The 15,813-nt window shown below is 53.2% G+C and overlaps 3 protein-coding genes across 5 annotated transcripts in view; all 3 read right to left on the bottom strand.

The window, feature by feature from the left end:
* Positions 1–698: 698 nt before the first annotated feature.
* LOC122387991 (kielin/chordin-like protein) lies at positions 699–6,645 on the bottom strand. The gene is made up of 9 exons (XM_043378716.1): positions 6,073–6,645; positions 4,570–5,583; positions 4,146–4,376; positions 3,678–3,914; positions 3,156–3,374; positions 2,665–2,868; positions 2,182–2,385; positions 1,660–1,863; positions 699–1,394 (listed from the first exon to the last, which is right to left on the bottom strand). Exons 1-9 carry the CDS (start codon positions 6,458–6,460, stop codon positions 1,126–1,128), a joined length of 2,970 nt encoding a protein of 989 aa, XP_043234651.1. The 5' UTR covers positions 6,461–6,645; the 3' UTR covers positions 699–1,125.
* Positions 6,646–7,785: 1,140 nt separating this feature from the next.
* LOC122387989 (zinc transporter ZIP3-like) lies at positions 7,786–9,442 on the bottom strand. The gene has a single exon (XM_043378715.1). It carries the CDS (start codon positions 8,775–8,777, stop codon positions 7,806–7,808), a length of 972 nt encoding a protein of 323 aa, XP_043234650.1. The 5' UTR covers positions 8,778–9,442; the 3' UTR covers positions 7,786–7,805.
* A 1,928-nt stretch (positions 9,443–11,370) lies between these two features.
* Positions 11,371–15,813, bottom strand: part of LOC122388001 (zinc finger protein 384-like) — a 78,787-nt gene continuing 74,344 nt past the window's right edge. For all 3 annotated transcript variants that reach the window (XM_043378731.1, XM_043378730.1, XM_043378732.1), the window contains 2 exons: positions 14,377–14,544; positions 11,371–14,066 (listed from right to left, as the gene is read on the bottom strand). In XM_043378731.1, coding sequence (XP_043234666.1) covers positions 13,069–14,066; positions 14,377–14,544 — 1,166 coding nt within the window. In that variant the 3' untranslated portion in view covers positions 11,371–13,068. The remainder of the gene's footprint in view (positions 14,067–14,376; positions 14,545–15,813) is intronic.

The following is a 15,813-nucleotide window of genomic DNA, read 5'->3' as shown; positions in this document are numbered from 1 at the left end:
GAACTTGACCTGACCCTGACCTGAGGTCAGCACCAAGCATGACCTTTCTCAGACAAAAGGTTGATAATTTCGTGCTCATCTGGAGCTGAAAAACGCGATGATGCTAAAGTGGCTAATCTGCTCCGGTCTTGGTGAAGTTATTTACCTCAACCAGACGCTCCCTTTTAGGTTTCTGGCCTGACTTGGCTGTTCACCTTATTCCCCACGAAGTTCTAGTAGGTATGGCGAAGGGGGCTAGTGCAGTGTGCAGAAAACGGATCGGCTTATATGAGGCCCTGCATAGGCGGCGGAACGGGGAGGACACCAGGGCACCGTGCCCCCTTGATTTTGTCATTTTAACATTAGCCCTATGGGTGTTGCATGGAAAGAATGGGACCAAAATTCGGAAGTGCCCCCCCCCCCCCTTAATTGAAGGTGTTCCGCCGCTACTGAGGCCCTGCCCTCAGCCCTGATCACGTCATTGAAGGCCGAATGTTCCTGATTCATTCATGTTTTGACAAATCGCCTCAAGCTCGTGGAATAATATCACTGTATTGTAAAAACATTACTCTATAGAATTCGACAAGCCCGTTTCCGCAACATCCGTCGCCTTTGGACATTAATTTCAATATTCCAAAAATGGTACGATTTTCTTAAGAATATAGCGCAGCAATATCCCTATATACGCATGTGTAATGAAGCTTACAGCAAAGTACAACTTTAGCGTTACACCAGTTTATTCAAACCAAATTCACATTGAGAGTTCATGGCATTCACGCTTACTAAATTACATAAGTGACATTCATCATTTGAAGTCTCTATACGATTTCGACATGCCTCTATATCACATTGATATTTAGGTAACATTTGCGAATCGGAACATCTGTTCATCGATGTAGTTACTTGGTTATTCAAGTATCCATACATCTTTCTTGCACCAGCCCAGCTCCGCCAGGTAGCACAAGCGTTCATATTGCATACTTGTACCGTTGCTAGTCTATTTGTGCACACTAGCACAGTATTTTCACCACACACCTCTACAGTTGCGTCTACCACAGAAACACAGCCAAACTCCAAAGCCACGAGGTCCTCAAATGCTATCACTAAACAGCCCTAAATAAAACTACATCTACCGCACACCCATCGCTAGGCTCCGGAGTCCCCGCGGCCTTCCAGCACCATCTGAATGAAGTTCCCCTGCGGGTCGAACATGCAGAAGGGACAGGTGTACTTGACGTGACAGCAGGTGGTACCGGAGTACACTGGGGTACAGCCGGCCGGCACGGGAGGACAGGTTGTCTGAGGGGTGAGCTGTACCGTGACCCCCTCTCGACAGGCCATCTGGACACAGCGGCGATCAGGGTCCGCCCAGAACACGTCCCCCTCAGAGTAGGTACGGTTTCCGTGCTCGCATTCTGGAACACAGGAGCACAGAGGTTACTGAACGATCAAATACGGCGTCATTGCGCGGGCTTATGTCAGGGATAGCTTGAAAACGATAAAAACATTATTTTTTTCACTACTGTTTATAATATATTCATGTATGCTATCATCCTTGGTAAGATTTAGTTTTATGATCATCTGAATTTAGACGAATTTAATCAAACACTGCAAAAAAGGCAGACTTAGATAGTTTTCTGTGCGCAGAATTGCAGCTTCCATCCCCTCACACGTCCTTACGCGGGCAGATCCACTGTTTGCAGCACTGTCCGATGTCTCTGTGACCGGTACAGCCGGCATGGGGGCGACCCTTGCACAGCACTGTCTGGTCCTGTATGCGCTCCGTACCGCGGCGGGTACAGCGGTACCGCCGGCACGGGTACTGCGGGTCGTCCGACCACGTCTCACCCTCGCGGTACATCCGGCCGCGGTACGTGCAGTTCACTGGGGGAGTCAGATATCATTCGTTATATAGAGTTTACTAGGGAAGATGGGGAGACACCAGACGGGGATACGGTATACTCGTCATAAGCAGCGGAAAAGTCACGAATATGAAAATCATTTTTTTATATACCTACTCGATTCCATAATCTGATAACACATAAAAAATAGATAACAGGGCCCAGAACACTGCTAGGCCTCTTAACGTAATGATTGATGCAACGTCACCAAGCGTAACTTATTACGCAAACGTTACCCGTTACCAGTGCCCCGTTTACTTGTTCCCTTTCCCCGTTACCAGCATCTCGTTCCCCGAATTACCTCTGACACAGTCGTACTGTGGACAGCAGCGGTAGTCGACCAGTCGCGGCACGCAGTGGCTGGCCGGTGGTGGCAGACACTGGTCACTGCGGTCCTCTGAGGTTACCTGACCTCCCAGACAGGTGTGCACCACACAGGGACGCAGCGGGTCCGCCGGCCATGTGGTGCCGTCGTCACGGCGACGGCCCTCGTGCACGCACTCGACTGAAACGAGAGAAAACGGGAAGAGGAAGGAGGGTAAATCAGCAACGGCTACGTAGGTATAGGATTGGGAATTAACTATTTACGTCAAAACACAACTGATGCCATAAGGGTAAGAACGATGAATGAATCCGATAAACGGTGCGTACAGGGTGGCAGGTTTACCCTGTCCCGTGGTGGTGCCCGTTAAGTCCCAGTCAGCCGCTGTTCCAGCCGCGATTGCTGACTGCGCGACAAATGTCTATACGGATCACTCCATGGACAAAAGACCCAGACTCTCACCGGCTGGACAGTCTGATTTAGGACAGCAGAATCCCTTCATCTTCCACGGGGAACAGCCGTCGGGCAGCGCCATGCACGACACTTTGTCGACCACAGCCGCTACGCCGTCAGTGCAGTTGAACGTGATGCACGGGTACTTCGGGTCGTCGAAGAAGGTGGAGCCGTGCGGGTGCAGCTCACCGCGGTCGTCCCGACACGCAGCCGCTGATGGCAGAAAGGTCAATGGTCAGGGGAGTGAGGGAGGATGATGGCTCCGCGCGAATATGAGCCACTTCGTGCTCATAAATCCTTATTTTATAGGGGTCTGTCCAATGCGGTAAACAGCACAATGATCTCTTACTGAAACAAAAAGTTTTCATTATCACAGTTATTCCCTCCCGATTCACTGATCCCGTTTACATCTTACCCCTGTTACTTCCTTCTCCTCAATGACCTCCCTCCCTTCCTTCTTGGCCTTCCTTTCTCCTTGACCTCCCACCCCATCCACTGACCTCCTGGGGAGCAGCTGACACGCGGACAGCAGCTGTTGGGCTCCAGCCTGGCCGTGCAGCCGGCCGGTGGAGGGCCTCCACACTCGCTGATATTCATCACTGCCAGCGGCGAGACTCCAGAGCTCAGATTGGCGCACACGAAACAGGTGTTTGGTGCTTCTGGATTGTCCACGTACAGAGTGTCCACCGGGTGGACGGTGCCCACCGCGTCCGTACAGCCTGGAAAGGGAGCAGGGCGGAGTCAGTTTACGGGAGGCCAAGCGGGTGGACCGACACATTGCATAAGGTGGGCGGCTGGATTGTTTTATCTTGCAGTAGACTTGATGGAAAAATGACTCGAAATATCATGCTTCGGTAGGCTTTGGATTTAGATTATATTCTTAATTAAACAATTTCAAAGATCCATGTACGATCCACTGTTCCGCGTATGAACTGCTCCGTATATCCAACAATAAGCGATTCACGACGGTAATAATCGCCCGATGCTGTGAGCTGCTCGGCAGCTGAACCTATCACTCTCACCTGGCTCCATGAGCAGGCCGGAGAAGAGCCGGGTGAGGTCGTTGATGAGGATGCCTGCCGCGCTCGTCCGGTCCGCCGACGGGAACGCTCGCAGCCAGGCGACGAACTCGTCGATGTCGATACGGGCGTTGGAGATCTGTTCGTCGGTGATGCTCGGTCTCAGCTGATCCACAATGGCCAGCAGACGGACACGCAGCTGACCGAGGAGCACCTCCAGTAAGGTGATGGACTGATCCGCTGAAACGTCAGGGTGCAGGGGCGGTAGCCATCACATGCAGTAGCCATCTTCGGTCTTATAATGATTGATTTATACGCACTCATAAATACATAAGTGGTGGCTGCGATGTTTTTCTGTAGACTGGCTAACATATATTTCTCCATGTTATGATATCTTACTCGTAAAACGCGAAGCGCATTTATCGGAGCCCTAAGGCCTCATCCATCAGCATGCCGTCCAGAGCTACTCACCAACACCGGTCGCCAGTGAGTTGAGGATGTCCGTCATCTCTATAAGGTTGTTGAGCAACGTGTCGAGTGTCACCGAGTCGTCAGAGTCGTGCAGCAGGGCGGCCAGCTGGGCCACCAGCCTGTTGACGCTCTCCTCCAGCCTCGACATCAGCTCGGCCGGCAGGTTCAGCCTCCGGCCCAGCCTCAGCACTAGCTGCTTCAGCTCCTCGAGCTCCTTCGGCAGCTCCCCGCCTGAAGTCGGTGACACATGGAGAAAGGTCAATGCGGATAAACGGGAAAGACCCCGTTAAAAGCAAGTAAAACGTACTGTTATGCCTATTCAACGATCAATTGACGATCAACGACGATCAACGACGATCAAACGACAGCTAAGACAGGAAACAAGACAAATTTTGAGATACCTACTAGCTTGTGGATCACTCACCGGGACACGTCTTGCAGCAGGCGCCCTCGGGCCACTCGGGCTGCGAGCAGTACACAGCCAAACAGAATGTCGGCGGCCCCATGCTGACCACCAGACCATCGTCACATCTCAGCTGCTGGCACGGGTGCAGGGGATTGTCCGCGAACACCTCACCGCTCCTGTACGTCCTGTCATCGAAGGTGCAGTCGCGCGGGCTTTGAGGACAGGAGACCGACGGACAGCACTTGCCCGGGAGGACCGGCCCGGTAACGCAGCCGGGAGGTGGCGGTGAGCACGACTTGGTGAAGGAGCTGATGATGCCGCTCTGGCAGCGGTAGTATACACACAGCTGGCCAGGAGCCAGCCACGTGTTGCCGCTCGCCTGTGTTTGCCCAAAGTCGTCCACGCATGAGCTGTCTGGTTCCCAGGGACCGTCTTCCGGAGAGGGTCTGGGCACTACAGTCGGCAGGTTCGGGGACAGGGTTGTGGCACCAGGAGGGGCAGATGATGTCGGCAAGGGGAAAATCACGACCGGTGGGTCGAGAGGATCCGGAACTGGGGCCCCTGGGTCTGGTAAGTCCGGACCGGGGAGGTCCGGGTCGATGCCAGGGGTGGGACAGTGGAAACCCCCGAACACCCAGGAGCCATTTGAGCAGAGGAAGAAGCCACAGCTCAGCTCGGTGTCCTGTCGCGTCTCTCCGTGCTGGTACACATCTCCAGTGTTCGGATCGACGCACGGATAGTAGTGACTGGCCCAGCGAGCTACCGACACTGCCGAAGTCGTCGTCGGGGTCGCCGCTGTTGCAGGCGTCGTTGGTGGCGAAGTGGTCGAGGAGTCGCCGCATTTGTTGAGGATTACGTGCACGGTACCTGACAGACACTTGAGATACAGACACCGATTCACCAGGCTTGGCCAGATGTCTTCGTGCTGCCGCACGGCTGCGGGGAAGCCCGGTTCCACGCAGGTGGCTGGCGCCGAGGTCGTGCCATCCTGGTCAGAAATCGGCTGGTACCCCGGTGGCAGAAAGCCGAGGGCTGAGGAGAAGACGAAAAGAAAACGCTGATTGAAGGTCTATTCACTTCTGAGGCATGACTATGTTCGAAAACGAAACAGTTGATTGCATCGAACTTTTTTATCCGGAATATGGTCTTTTGTATAGGTTGTAACATGATAATTGTTCAAACACAGGAATGAGAACTTAGTAAGTAATGAGCTCAGCACCTATTGAATAACTTTTTTTTTAATTGACTGTTCTTTCAGTCCATAATAAGTTTATATATCATTTTCGCTAGAGAAAATGAGGGCTAGCAAAGCAAGCTGAAATAGTAACGTCTCTATTCCTCACAAGATTCTTTTTACTAATTGCTCTCTATTTCTTTCACACCATACAAGAGTGAAGTAGCTATTACAAAAAACTGCATCACACAAACCTAGTCTAATAAAGCTTGACCGCTAATCAAGCTATTGTTTCCTTTGTTTGGTATGAATTCTAATCGTGCCGTATTACCGGGGCCAGTACTCACATTTTGGAGCGAGAACCAACGGCTGCGGAAGCTTCACGGCTGCATTATTGTCTTCAGTCGTTTGGGCTCCAGATGACCCAGACTCTGCCGGCTGCTCCTCTGCTTCGGAGCTCTCAGAACCGGTGGAATCCAGATCCCCGCGCTCGATATCGTCAGACTTCTGTCGGTTATCACTCGAGCCACAACATAGATTGTGACAGCGGCAGCAGGATTCAGTTACCACTGGGAGAGCGCAGTTGGCTGGCGTGCAATGTCGGGGAAGGATCACCGAGCAAGGCGTCAGTGCTGGGCTCTCTCCAGCAGCTGAAGGCGGCAGAAGGGCCAAATCCACCAGAATGACTGCTAGGAGAGTAGCTAGAACAGCCGCTGGTGTCCCCGTGCGGGACATGATGGTTCGGCGGACGGCAGCGGTGTCTGACTGGACCAGTAGCGCTCCGAGCTGTGACCTGTCCTCCCGTGTTCGGAGGGGGGGGGGGGACTCTGACCCACTGAGCCGCTGACACAGCCGTTGGGTACGCGCCCGGTGACCTGGGGAGACGGACCGCCCCGCCCTGCCCTGTGGCGGTGACCCCGCCGGAGCAGTGACAGGGATCGCGCTGACCCGTTCCGGCTGCCGGTGCTGTTCTAATGTCCGGCAGATGGTATCACAGCTGGCATTGATATCACAGGCAGCACTGATATCACAGCTAGCCTCAGAGTCAGGTGTTGTGTCGGGTGATGAGAGACGTCAGCGGCTGCGCCGGATGCTATGATCGCCTGTGGCTGTGTCTTGCTCACGTCGACAGATGTAAGTCAAAGGGTATGCTCCCGTTAAAGCTTGACATAATTTAAGGAGTCTATTGAAATTTAGATAAGGTGTGGTCGAAGCAAGATGCAGGAGAAATATTCATTGAGACTAAAAGTCGGCAGTGCCTCCCCCCCCCCCCCTTTGAGGGTGTTCCGCCGCTACTGGAACCTTGCCTTATGGGACTTCGAGTAGTCCGGTTTGGTGACCGGGAAAATTATAGTTAGATCGCAGTGCTGAAAAGGCGGCTCAGTTTAGCCGAATTCTTCTTCCTATCAACAACGTAACGCAGGTAATGCTTTCAAACAACTAAAATCTATGCATTGCCATCGCCGTGTGGTTTTACCTGCCCTCAACACCTGCTGTGATGCTGTGCCGCAAAGACCATTGTTTTCATCTCTCGCCGCTAGACGGCAGTAGTAAAACGCCTGCAGCTATGCTGTGCCGCAATGACCACTGTTTTCATATTTCGCCGCTAGATGGCAGTAGTCAAACGCCTGCAGCTATGCTGTGCCGCAGTGCACTTCTTTGACAGGATAAGCCCCAGGGTGACCAATGGAAGCCGTGCTTTTGGTTTTTCGAGCGTCCTGAAAAGGCTTAGAAAATGTGCCGCTAAAGATTCATTGACTGCATATATTTCTCTGTTCTATACAGATAGGACAATTGGCAACTCAAAACACATTATATTGGCCTGTTCAATGGGTAACACTGCAAAGTAACGTTGGACTATAGATGCATTTTGCCAATAGGTACATAAATGAATACGTTTCGTCAACGGCTTCCATAGGCATACACAATAGTACACAAAACATCACACTTCCTCAACAAACTGAATGGCGAAAATATTGCGGCAGATGTCAGTTCAGCAAAAATGAAGAAAAGATGAAGGAAAGATACAACGGTCGTCTTTGACAAAAGTCTTGCGCATGTCTATTGTCTAATTTTATTGTCATTCCACCATGGCAGGTGTGGTGACGGGAGCCTTTGACTCCTCCAGGATCATCTGCGTCACCGCCCGTTTCTCATCTTCTACCAGCAGTTGTGACATCCCCACCATGAACGCAAACCCAGCTACCACGGCCAGTAGTTTTAGCAGCCCACCGCCCTGCTTAGCCCGTTCTCCCTGGATGATCTCAAACACTACAACATAGAGGATCGATCCAGAGGCTAGAGCTTGTAGGACTTGTGGCAGGATGGAGTCGCCACCGTCCGGGGTTGGTATTAGCGCTGCCAATAACACACCCAGTGGCGCGGCCGCTACGAACACCAACAGCAACACCAGCGAGCGCCGCGTGCCATACGCACAGGCCGCCAGCTGCTCGCCCAAGCAGAAGGCGATGATGCCCTTGTGGGCGGTGATGGCGGCGGCTAACAACCAAACGCTCTCCGTGTGGTCCTCTAGACCGATGGCCATACCCTCAAATACCGAGTGCGCCGATAGAGCCACGGCCATGACGACCGCCCGAAATCCGCTAAGGCCGTCTTGTGGCAGGCTGTGTGAGTGTCCGTCATGCCATCCCTCGACCCTAGGCAGCTGCTCCAGGGCTCCGTATGTGGGTTTGTCACGCAGCCCCAGACTGGCCGACCATCCTCCGCTGCCGGCGTTCATACCGACTTCGACCAGCTCCTCCACGGCGTAGATGCAGAACATGCCGGCGCAGACGAGCACCTCGGCTAGAGGGAAGTCTGAGTCGGGCAGATCGAGCGCCTCGTGCAGTTCGGGTAGCATATGTGCGAAGACTGTGGCCAGCAGCACCCCACCACCGAAACACTGGACACAGGAGAGAGCTAGCTGAAGACGTGGCCGGCCGCCCGAGTCGCCCCGCAGCCACCCGAGGAGCAGGAAAGGCAGAAGGCCCAGCAGCAGTGCTGATACCAGCAGCACTGCCGCGGCCGCCAGCTTGCTGCCCAGCAGACTCATCGTGCTGGGATGGTGAGATGATGAGCGCTGCTGGGATGAAATGGAGTTCGAAGAAGAGTCACTTCTCTACTTCTCACTTCTCTACTCAGTTGGAGATGACGCGCGCCGCACAGGTCTTTTCGCCTTGGTGTGAGACTTATTGCGTCCTTATCACCGTTTCTGTTGTAAAATTTAGAAACGCATCAAAACAATTATGACTTTCGGAGAAAAGACGGATTACGCTGGTTGGTGTAGTTATAGTGTCTCACTTCAAAGGCTTTTTTGTTCTTATGAGATTCGGTCCGGGACGTCGAGCTCGTTACAAGTTGTAACGGCGATGAGCTGCACCTCTATATTGCTGTGTCACATTGGCATCACAAAGAAGAGCTGCCCTTTCACAATACGCACGAAATGAATCCGTCACCGGAGCCCACAAATCACTGCGACAAACTGCAGTCGGACCTTATCAGTCACACACGGACACGCCTTCTATTCGCACCTCTGCTCACTGTCTCACTGCGTTTCTGCCTCGCTGCGTCTCTCACGTTCTCACTGCGCCTCTCACCTCCTCACTATACCTCTGCCCTTCTCACTGCTATCCGTGACAGCCCAGTTCGCTCCGACCGCGGCCGGCCGGCTCACGAGTGGCATTTGACGGCCCGATCGACCCTCGCACACTTGCTCGGTGCTCGAGCGCGCCTCGCGATACCGCGACCCTGTCAGTCTCTCTATGTTTTGACAGAGGCGTGCTCAGAGCACGGGTCTGGTGGTGCGGCGCCGGTGAATATCTGGAGTATAGGTTTATCGGTGGAAATATGATCAGCAGTGTTGGTGTCAAACCCAGCCCAAGTGGAACGGCCATATATAAAATGGGATGTAATAATTATGAATAAAAGATAAATTTATTCTAGAGGGTGACAAGAATAGATAAAAGTGGTGATAGACGATGAGATTAGTTCTAAGTGAAGTTAAGTGAAGAAAGGCAAGGAATAAGCGGATTTATAGCGTCAAATCGAATATATTTCATGGCACGACACTTCAGTGCCATTCCTTTACTTTCTCACAAGCGCCTACCTATGTGGCATTGCTGATGAAATACAAAACTATCAGAAAAACTACCTGGTACACCTACGACGGGCCTTTTTATGCCGCCCCTGTGACGGTTTGAAGGCGCACAGCAGCACCCGTCACTCACATCCTGTCGACAAGTGCGCGTGTATGTGTGTGTGAGGGGAGGGGTGCCTGCGAGTGCAACCGTTGCAGGTGTGTAGAGACTCGGAGTAGCGAGGAACAAAGAATACTGCACCTGTAGCTCAGCTAGCTAGCCAGAAATGGAGCTCCCCAGGTGGAGAGATGATGGTGAAATGTAACTTACGAGGACAGGTGCTCACATCGAGCTGCTGTGCATGACGGAGGGGTGATGAATAGAGCAGGTTAGCATTTGTTGGTTTAATGCATGCGATTGTTGTTAAGTTTGTAATTTAATTCAAACGGCCTTCCATATTTTTTTTTTATTGCCGCGAAGACGGGGAGGAAGTCGCTCTAAAGCGTTTTCTTTTCTTTTTTAAACACAACACTAATAGACGTTATATGGGAGTAAGTAACTAATAAAGAGTAATTACTTAGCACATTCTCTCCTTAAAACCAAAATGTTTGAAGCAATCTATAGCGCTGAGTGAAAATATATGAGCGTGGCAATTAAATCATTAGCTCAGCTTACGTATTTGCTACTAAACAACCGCATTATGGTTACAATTATTTGAAACAGTAAGATATGCCTTCAATTTCAAATCTCTACTTATCTGTCTGACTATGCCCACAACGCAGACCATTTCTTTTTTATTACTATAAATACCTACATAGTACCTAACCAGCATTTATGTTTATAGAAGAGACAAGTCACAGACATAATACGGTCAGCAACACTGGCAGTCGGCTCAGCTGAACTCTACCGACTCGGGAGAGTTTTTGATAACATGGCTCCATTCCGGGGATGGGGACGGAGGGGGCGGGGGGTCGTCGACACACGATACTGGACCGTCCAGCAGACGGACAGACAGACAGACAGACAGACAGACAGACAGACAGACAGACAGACAGATAGACAGACAGACAGACAGACGGACAGAAAGACAGACAGACAGACAGACAGACGGACAGACGCAGACGGACAGACGGACCGGACCTGGACCAGGGGAGGGGCGAATGAAATGATAACTGAAACCCGAGAGGCGCAGACTCGTGTTTGTTGACACAGGAAACACGTGCCACATTGTCACGTGGTATGTCGTCAGATGACCCGCGTGATGAAATGCCGGGGTCTGTGGTCAGCAGAGGGTCAGACGTGACCTCATCTGGATAAGCGAGTCAGTGCACTCATGCATTCAGTTGACCGCGCTATATGCTGACCTATCAGGTCATATGAGCCATCATCCGATAGCCACCCATCCATGTTTTTTATATTCAGCTTACAGCTAACAACATTTTGTGTTGCTGTGCCACTTGAATCAAATGGGTCTGAATGTCAAAACAGGAGTTATCTCTGATAGTTTCCCATTCCTAGTTGATACGTCGAGCCCTACCTATTGCCATCGCAACTCGCAACTTCACACCAAACGTTGCACTGAACCATGTATTTTCACCAGACGGCTACACGACATTGTCAAACACCAACACATACTCGTACATCCAGCACTGCCAGGTAATGCAGCATTACAAATCACCAACAATAATGGAAACACAGCGGGACGCACCGGCGACGGCGACGGCGGATGAGAGCGAGGTCGAGGGCCCCGGGAGCCACGCAAAGGGCCCTGAGGCCCACATTGGGGCCCCCGGGGGCCCTCGTCACAACAACTCAGAGCGGCGGGCGGGGCTACTCTACACTCTGCGAACCGTAGCGCTGCTAAAGAGGGGGATGTGGCGGCGAAGGGACGAGTCGAAACCGATGTGTGCTACCAGACGCTTGACCTAGAGGCCAAACTCTGGTCGCCGCCTGATGTTTTAGTTTGAAATGGGAAGTGATCTATAGACTAAGATAATTCGGTAGTTGTGGAGGGAAGTGACGGATGAATAATTTCGGCTACAGACTTTCTGTAGTTATGTGCAAGCTTTGTGAAAGAATGTCGAATAATTTGTGAATAGATCGCTAGGAATTGAGGTCCGATTTTTTGTGATGGTAAGGAAAGATGATAGAAAACGTAACCAAGCATAGTACATAACATGTTGACAAATGCTGGGACAGGCTGCTACAGCTGCACTGTTGGGAAGCGGACGGGGAAAGACGACAGCACACGCGCTCTGTTCAAATTGGAACTACTGCTCGGCGGGAACCGTCATCTCGCGACCTATGACCTCGGTCACACAGCGAGCGGCAGGTCGGACCGGGGACCGGTCACGGGTCACAGAGCGGCAGGTCACAGGTCACAGGTCACACTGTGACGCCACATGCCGCTCGACATCACAAGGGGCGGCGGAACGGACCGCCTCTACACATAACACGGAGCTGTATTGCACCCGATGGCGACCACGATATCGACACTTCTCACATCCCTCTGCACATTCCTGCGCGCTCCCTCCCTCCCTGTAGCTGCCTAAATCCCTCTATCCCTGTCGCTTTTCCTCGGTCCTCACCAACACCCACACAAAAATGACAAAAGTACGATGATGTATCATTCACGCGCTTAATGCCTCGCTAGGACATCAATCTTACGGCTCCAGCATTGGGCAACGGTAGCGACAACTGTGGGCTATTTACAGCGAACACTCCGCTTCGATACGGCCGGCCGAATGACGAACATCAGAGCGCATTTGGCCGGCCCGCCAGCGGCTCGCCTCGAGATCAAATTGTACACCGTTTGAGAGACAGCACGCTGCTTTGGTTTTCATCACGTGTGACGGCGCGCTGTCATTGGTTGGCCGGCGCCAACGCAAGCGAATCAAGCCGACAATGAACACGCCGCTCGCTGGAGACAACATTACGAACATGGACACAGAACCGTGTAGAAATGTAGCTGAAGACGTGAGAGAAAGCAGGAGAGAGCTGCGACAGGCAGGGAGCGGGGCGGGCGCCGTCTGTAGACGCTGTCGTTGACGTCAACACAACCCCACCACGGCCCGTCAAAGTAGTGACACCGTAGCTGCTCCTGCGCCGCGAATTCGGCCAAGCCTGCTTCACTCTGTCTGCGTCCTAGAGCGTGTACCTAGCAGGGCTATTCTCGTAACTTGAAACTACTACAGCGCGGCGCCCGTCAAGCCCAGAACATCCGGCGCTGTCCAGTGTGCTAACGGCGTTCGATGCCGGCCAGGGAGCTCAGTTTCCACCCTGCGAGGTCTGCAGGAAGCCAAGCGCTCCTCGTGGGTCGTGGTGCAGCCTCAGACTGTCCTGGAGTCGGAGAGACTCCCCGAGCTGATCTCCGCCCTGCAGACCGCCGCCCGCCGACTCGGGCCGCACAGCGCCGCCGTCGTGACTCGAGCGGATCGCCAGGTCGGCCTGAAGGAACCGGAAGTCGGGCTGCACCACCATGGTCTCAGCCTGGGTGGTGAGAGAGCGGAGGACGTCCAGCGAGCGGGCGCTCTCCGCCTGGGAGGTCAGAGTAGACTTGACCAGCTCGGCCTGAGTCTGCTGAATCATGGCCCTCATGCTGTCGGTGGGACGTGCCGGAGCCATTGACATCCCCGTCTGACAGTGAGACGCCATCGGGTACTGCATGCCCAGACGGTTCAGCATACCCAGCCGCTGATGACCGGGAGGCTCCATACGAGGTGGCATGTGACCGGCCATCGGGTCACCTCCACGCTCCATCTCCATCCGTCCGCCGTTAGGCGGCAGCACCGACGCGTGCTGCAGCATCGAGGTGGCGCCACCGGCGCGCGGCTCCATCTTCGCCTCTGCCGGCGTCGAGATGCGAGACGACGAATCAGAGTGCGCCGACGGCGACGTGGCCGACGCGGCCGTCGTCAGGGGCGTGCCAGTACCGGCAGGCATTCCGGGGGCTCCGCCCAGCGGTCCGGGCCCGCTGTTAGCCCCCGGCGTGACCGGCGTACCCGGTGTGGTGCCCGGCACACCCACCAGCCCGGCGCCGGAGCTCGGGGTCGGAGTCGGAGCCCAGCTGGACATGCCCGTCATGCCCATGTTGGGGAACATGTGGCCGTTCATACCCATTGACATGGAAGAGGAAGCTGCGGCGGCGGCGGCGGCCAGCAGAGTTTCACGCTCTCGTCGCTCGGCGGCAGCTCGGGAGAGGACGTACTGGGCGGCGAACTGGTGCTTCGGGTCCATCCTCATGTGGTCCATGTGCGTCAGGAACGCTGCCGGATGAGCGGGGAGGGTGCGTCATGAGCCTGCCAGGACAGACAGATCTGTAGGAGGTCTCAGTTGTGCCAATTTCTAAAACAGATATGTGAAAAATAAGGTGGGTTGTGATTGTAATTGTTGTGTCCTTTCTGTAAAGTTAAATTTACATAAGTTGTTTACAAGTGGCATCTTTAATGCTTCCAAAAATAATGGCATTATCATTTCAATCATTGAATGTAATTTGCGGAGTAAGGAAGGCCTTGGTTTTTAGTGACCACTGATCAGCCCCTTGTAGCTGTCCCCAGTCCCCATAATCTCACTCACCGGACTCGTGCGTGAAGACGGCCTGGCAAACGGAGCAGGGCCACATCCTCAGCGGAGAGGCCAGCCCGGCAGCCTCCGGGTGGGTGGCCATGTGCTTCCTCAAGGAGCCCTCGTTGACGTACTGCTTGCCGCAGATCGGACAGGGATGGTTCGGAGTCCGCCGCTTAGCTGCAATGAGAGAAAAGGATCAGTTAGATAACCGACGACACTAGATCAGAGAAAGGAAAGAAGATAAGAGAAGGATGTGCTAGATACCGATAAGTGCTAATAAGTTTCTTATGGTAATTGAAAGCGACAATGACCAGGGGACACGTATCCTGTCTGGTCCTCCCTTGGTCACAACAAGCTTACTTTGGTCCCCTTTTTCGGTCAGTTTCGTGGAATAAATAGCGAGCCCATTGTTTCCACGACCCATGCCGGTCTTCCTGGTAAAGCTAACCGGTAAATTCATGGCATCAAAGAGACGCGACGTGCATTTCAGTGCACCGAGCAACATGCTTTCAGCACACGAGAATATTCGCACGAAACGCTGAAGAGCCGTATTTCTGAAGACATTTTAACGACAGTTTCACATGTCACACACGGACACAAGTGGCATTCACGTCATTCACCGTTACTGGCCAGGCACGCCATGCTGACATTAAAACCATTATTCTTGTATTAAAATTTGTTCCATCACTATCAGATGCTGACAATCAGACACGGAAATGTGGTAACTCATGTCGAGTTGTACCCTAAACACTGGCAACGATATTTGAGCCGCGGCGATTAAATGATATGTCCGTTCCCTTGTGCAAACCGCGGGGGGACCCTCTCAGAAATCTAGCGCAAATCTGCGGTAGCGCTGCTTCGTTACGATCACCTCGACCTGATTTCGATCGTGCCGTTATTGCGTCTCGCACGTCATGCCTGTCACCTGTCACCTGTCACACCTGTCACCTGTCACAGCTATCACATCTGTCACCGCTACCAGCGCGCTAGATTACCCTCCCCTCTCAGCTACCAGATTCCTAACCATCATCTCCATCGCCCTGTCGGCACCTCGTTTAGCACCAACTCTAAGAATTCTGACCATCTGCCTGAGCCCTCCCGCGGCCGACAGGCTCTATAGGACAGATCGGCGGCTGGGTGTCGGTGTCTACTGTGTCGCCGGTGGACACTAATGCCGCTAATCCGTCGCAGATCACTGAGTTCGGCGGTGGCGGGGATAGAAAATGGCGACACTCGACGACACCCGCGGCTGGTCACTGTAGGGGGGGGGGGGAGATAGCGAGACGGAGGGACGGGTGAGATGAGACGGAGAGACGGAGCTAGGAGAGACTGGAAGATGTAGGGAAGGAAAAACAAAGGGATAAAAGGACGGTGATACAAACTACAAAGGGACGAAAAGACAGAAACACGGCGACAGGCCCTCAGACCATCAGACTACCGCACAGA

The sequence above is a fragment of the Amphibalanus amphitrite genome, unplaced genomic scaffold, assembly GCF_019059575.1.
Source record: "Amphibalanus amphitrite isolate SeventyFive unplaced genomic scaffold, NRLGWU_Aamphi_draft 000305F_arrow, whole genome shotgun sequence".
NCBI classification, from domain to species: domain Eukaryota; kingdom Metazoa; phylum Arthropoda; class Thecostraca; order Balanomorpha; family Balanidae; genus Amphibalanus; species Amphibalanus amphitrite.
This window is presented reverse-complemented; position numbering and strand designations above follow the sequence as displayed.

Coding starts and splice junctions, on each gene's coding strand:
- LOC122387989 (XM_043378715.1), bottom strand. CDS start 8,777: ATGAGTCTGCTGGGCAGCAAGCTGGCGGCCGCGGCAGTGCTGCTGGTA.
- LOC122387991 (XM_043378716.1), bottom strand. CDS start 6,460: ATGTCCCGCACGGGGACACCAGCGGCTGTTCTAGCTACTCTCCTAGCA. Junction 3,915..4,145: donor CTCACTGGCGACCGGTGTTG/GTGAGTAGCTCT, acceptor CTGACGTTTCAG/CGGATCAGTCCATCACCTTA. Junction 2,386..2,664: donor TAAATCAGACTGTCCAGCCG/GTGAGAGTCTGG, acceptor CTCTCGTTTCAG/TCGAGTGCGTGCACGAGGGC.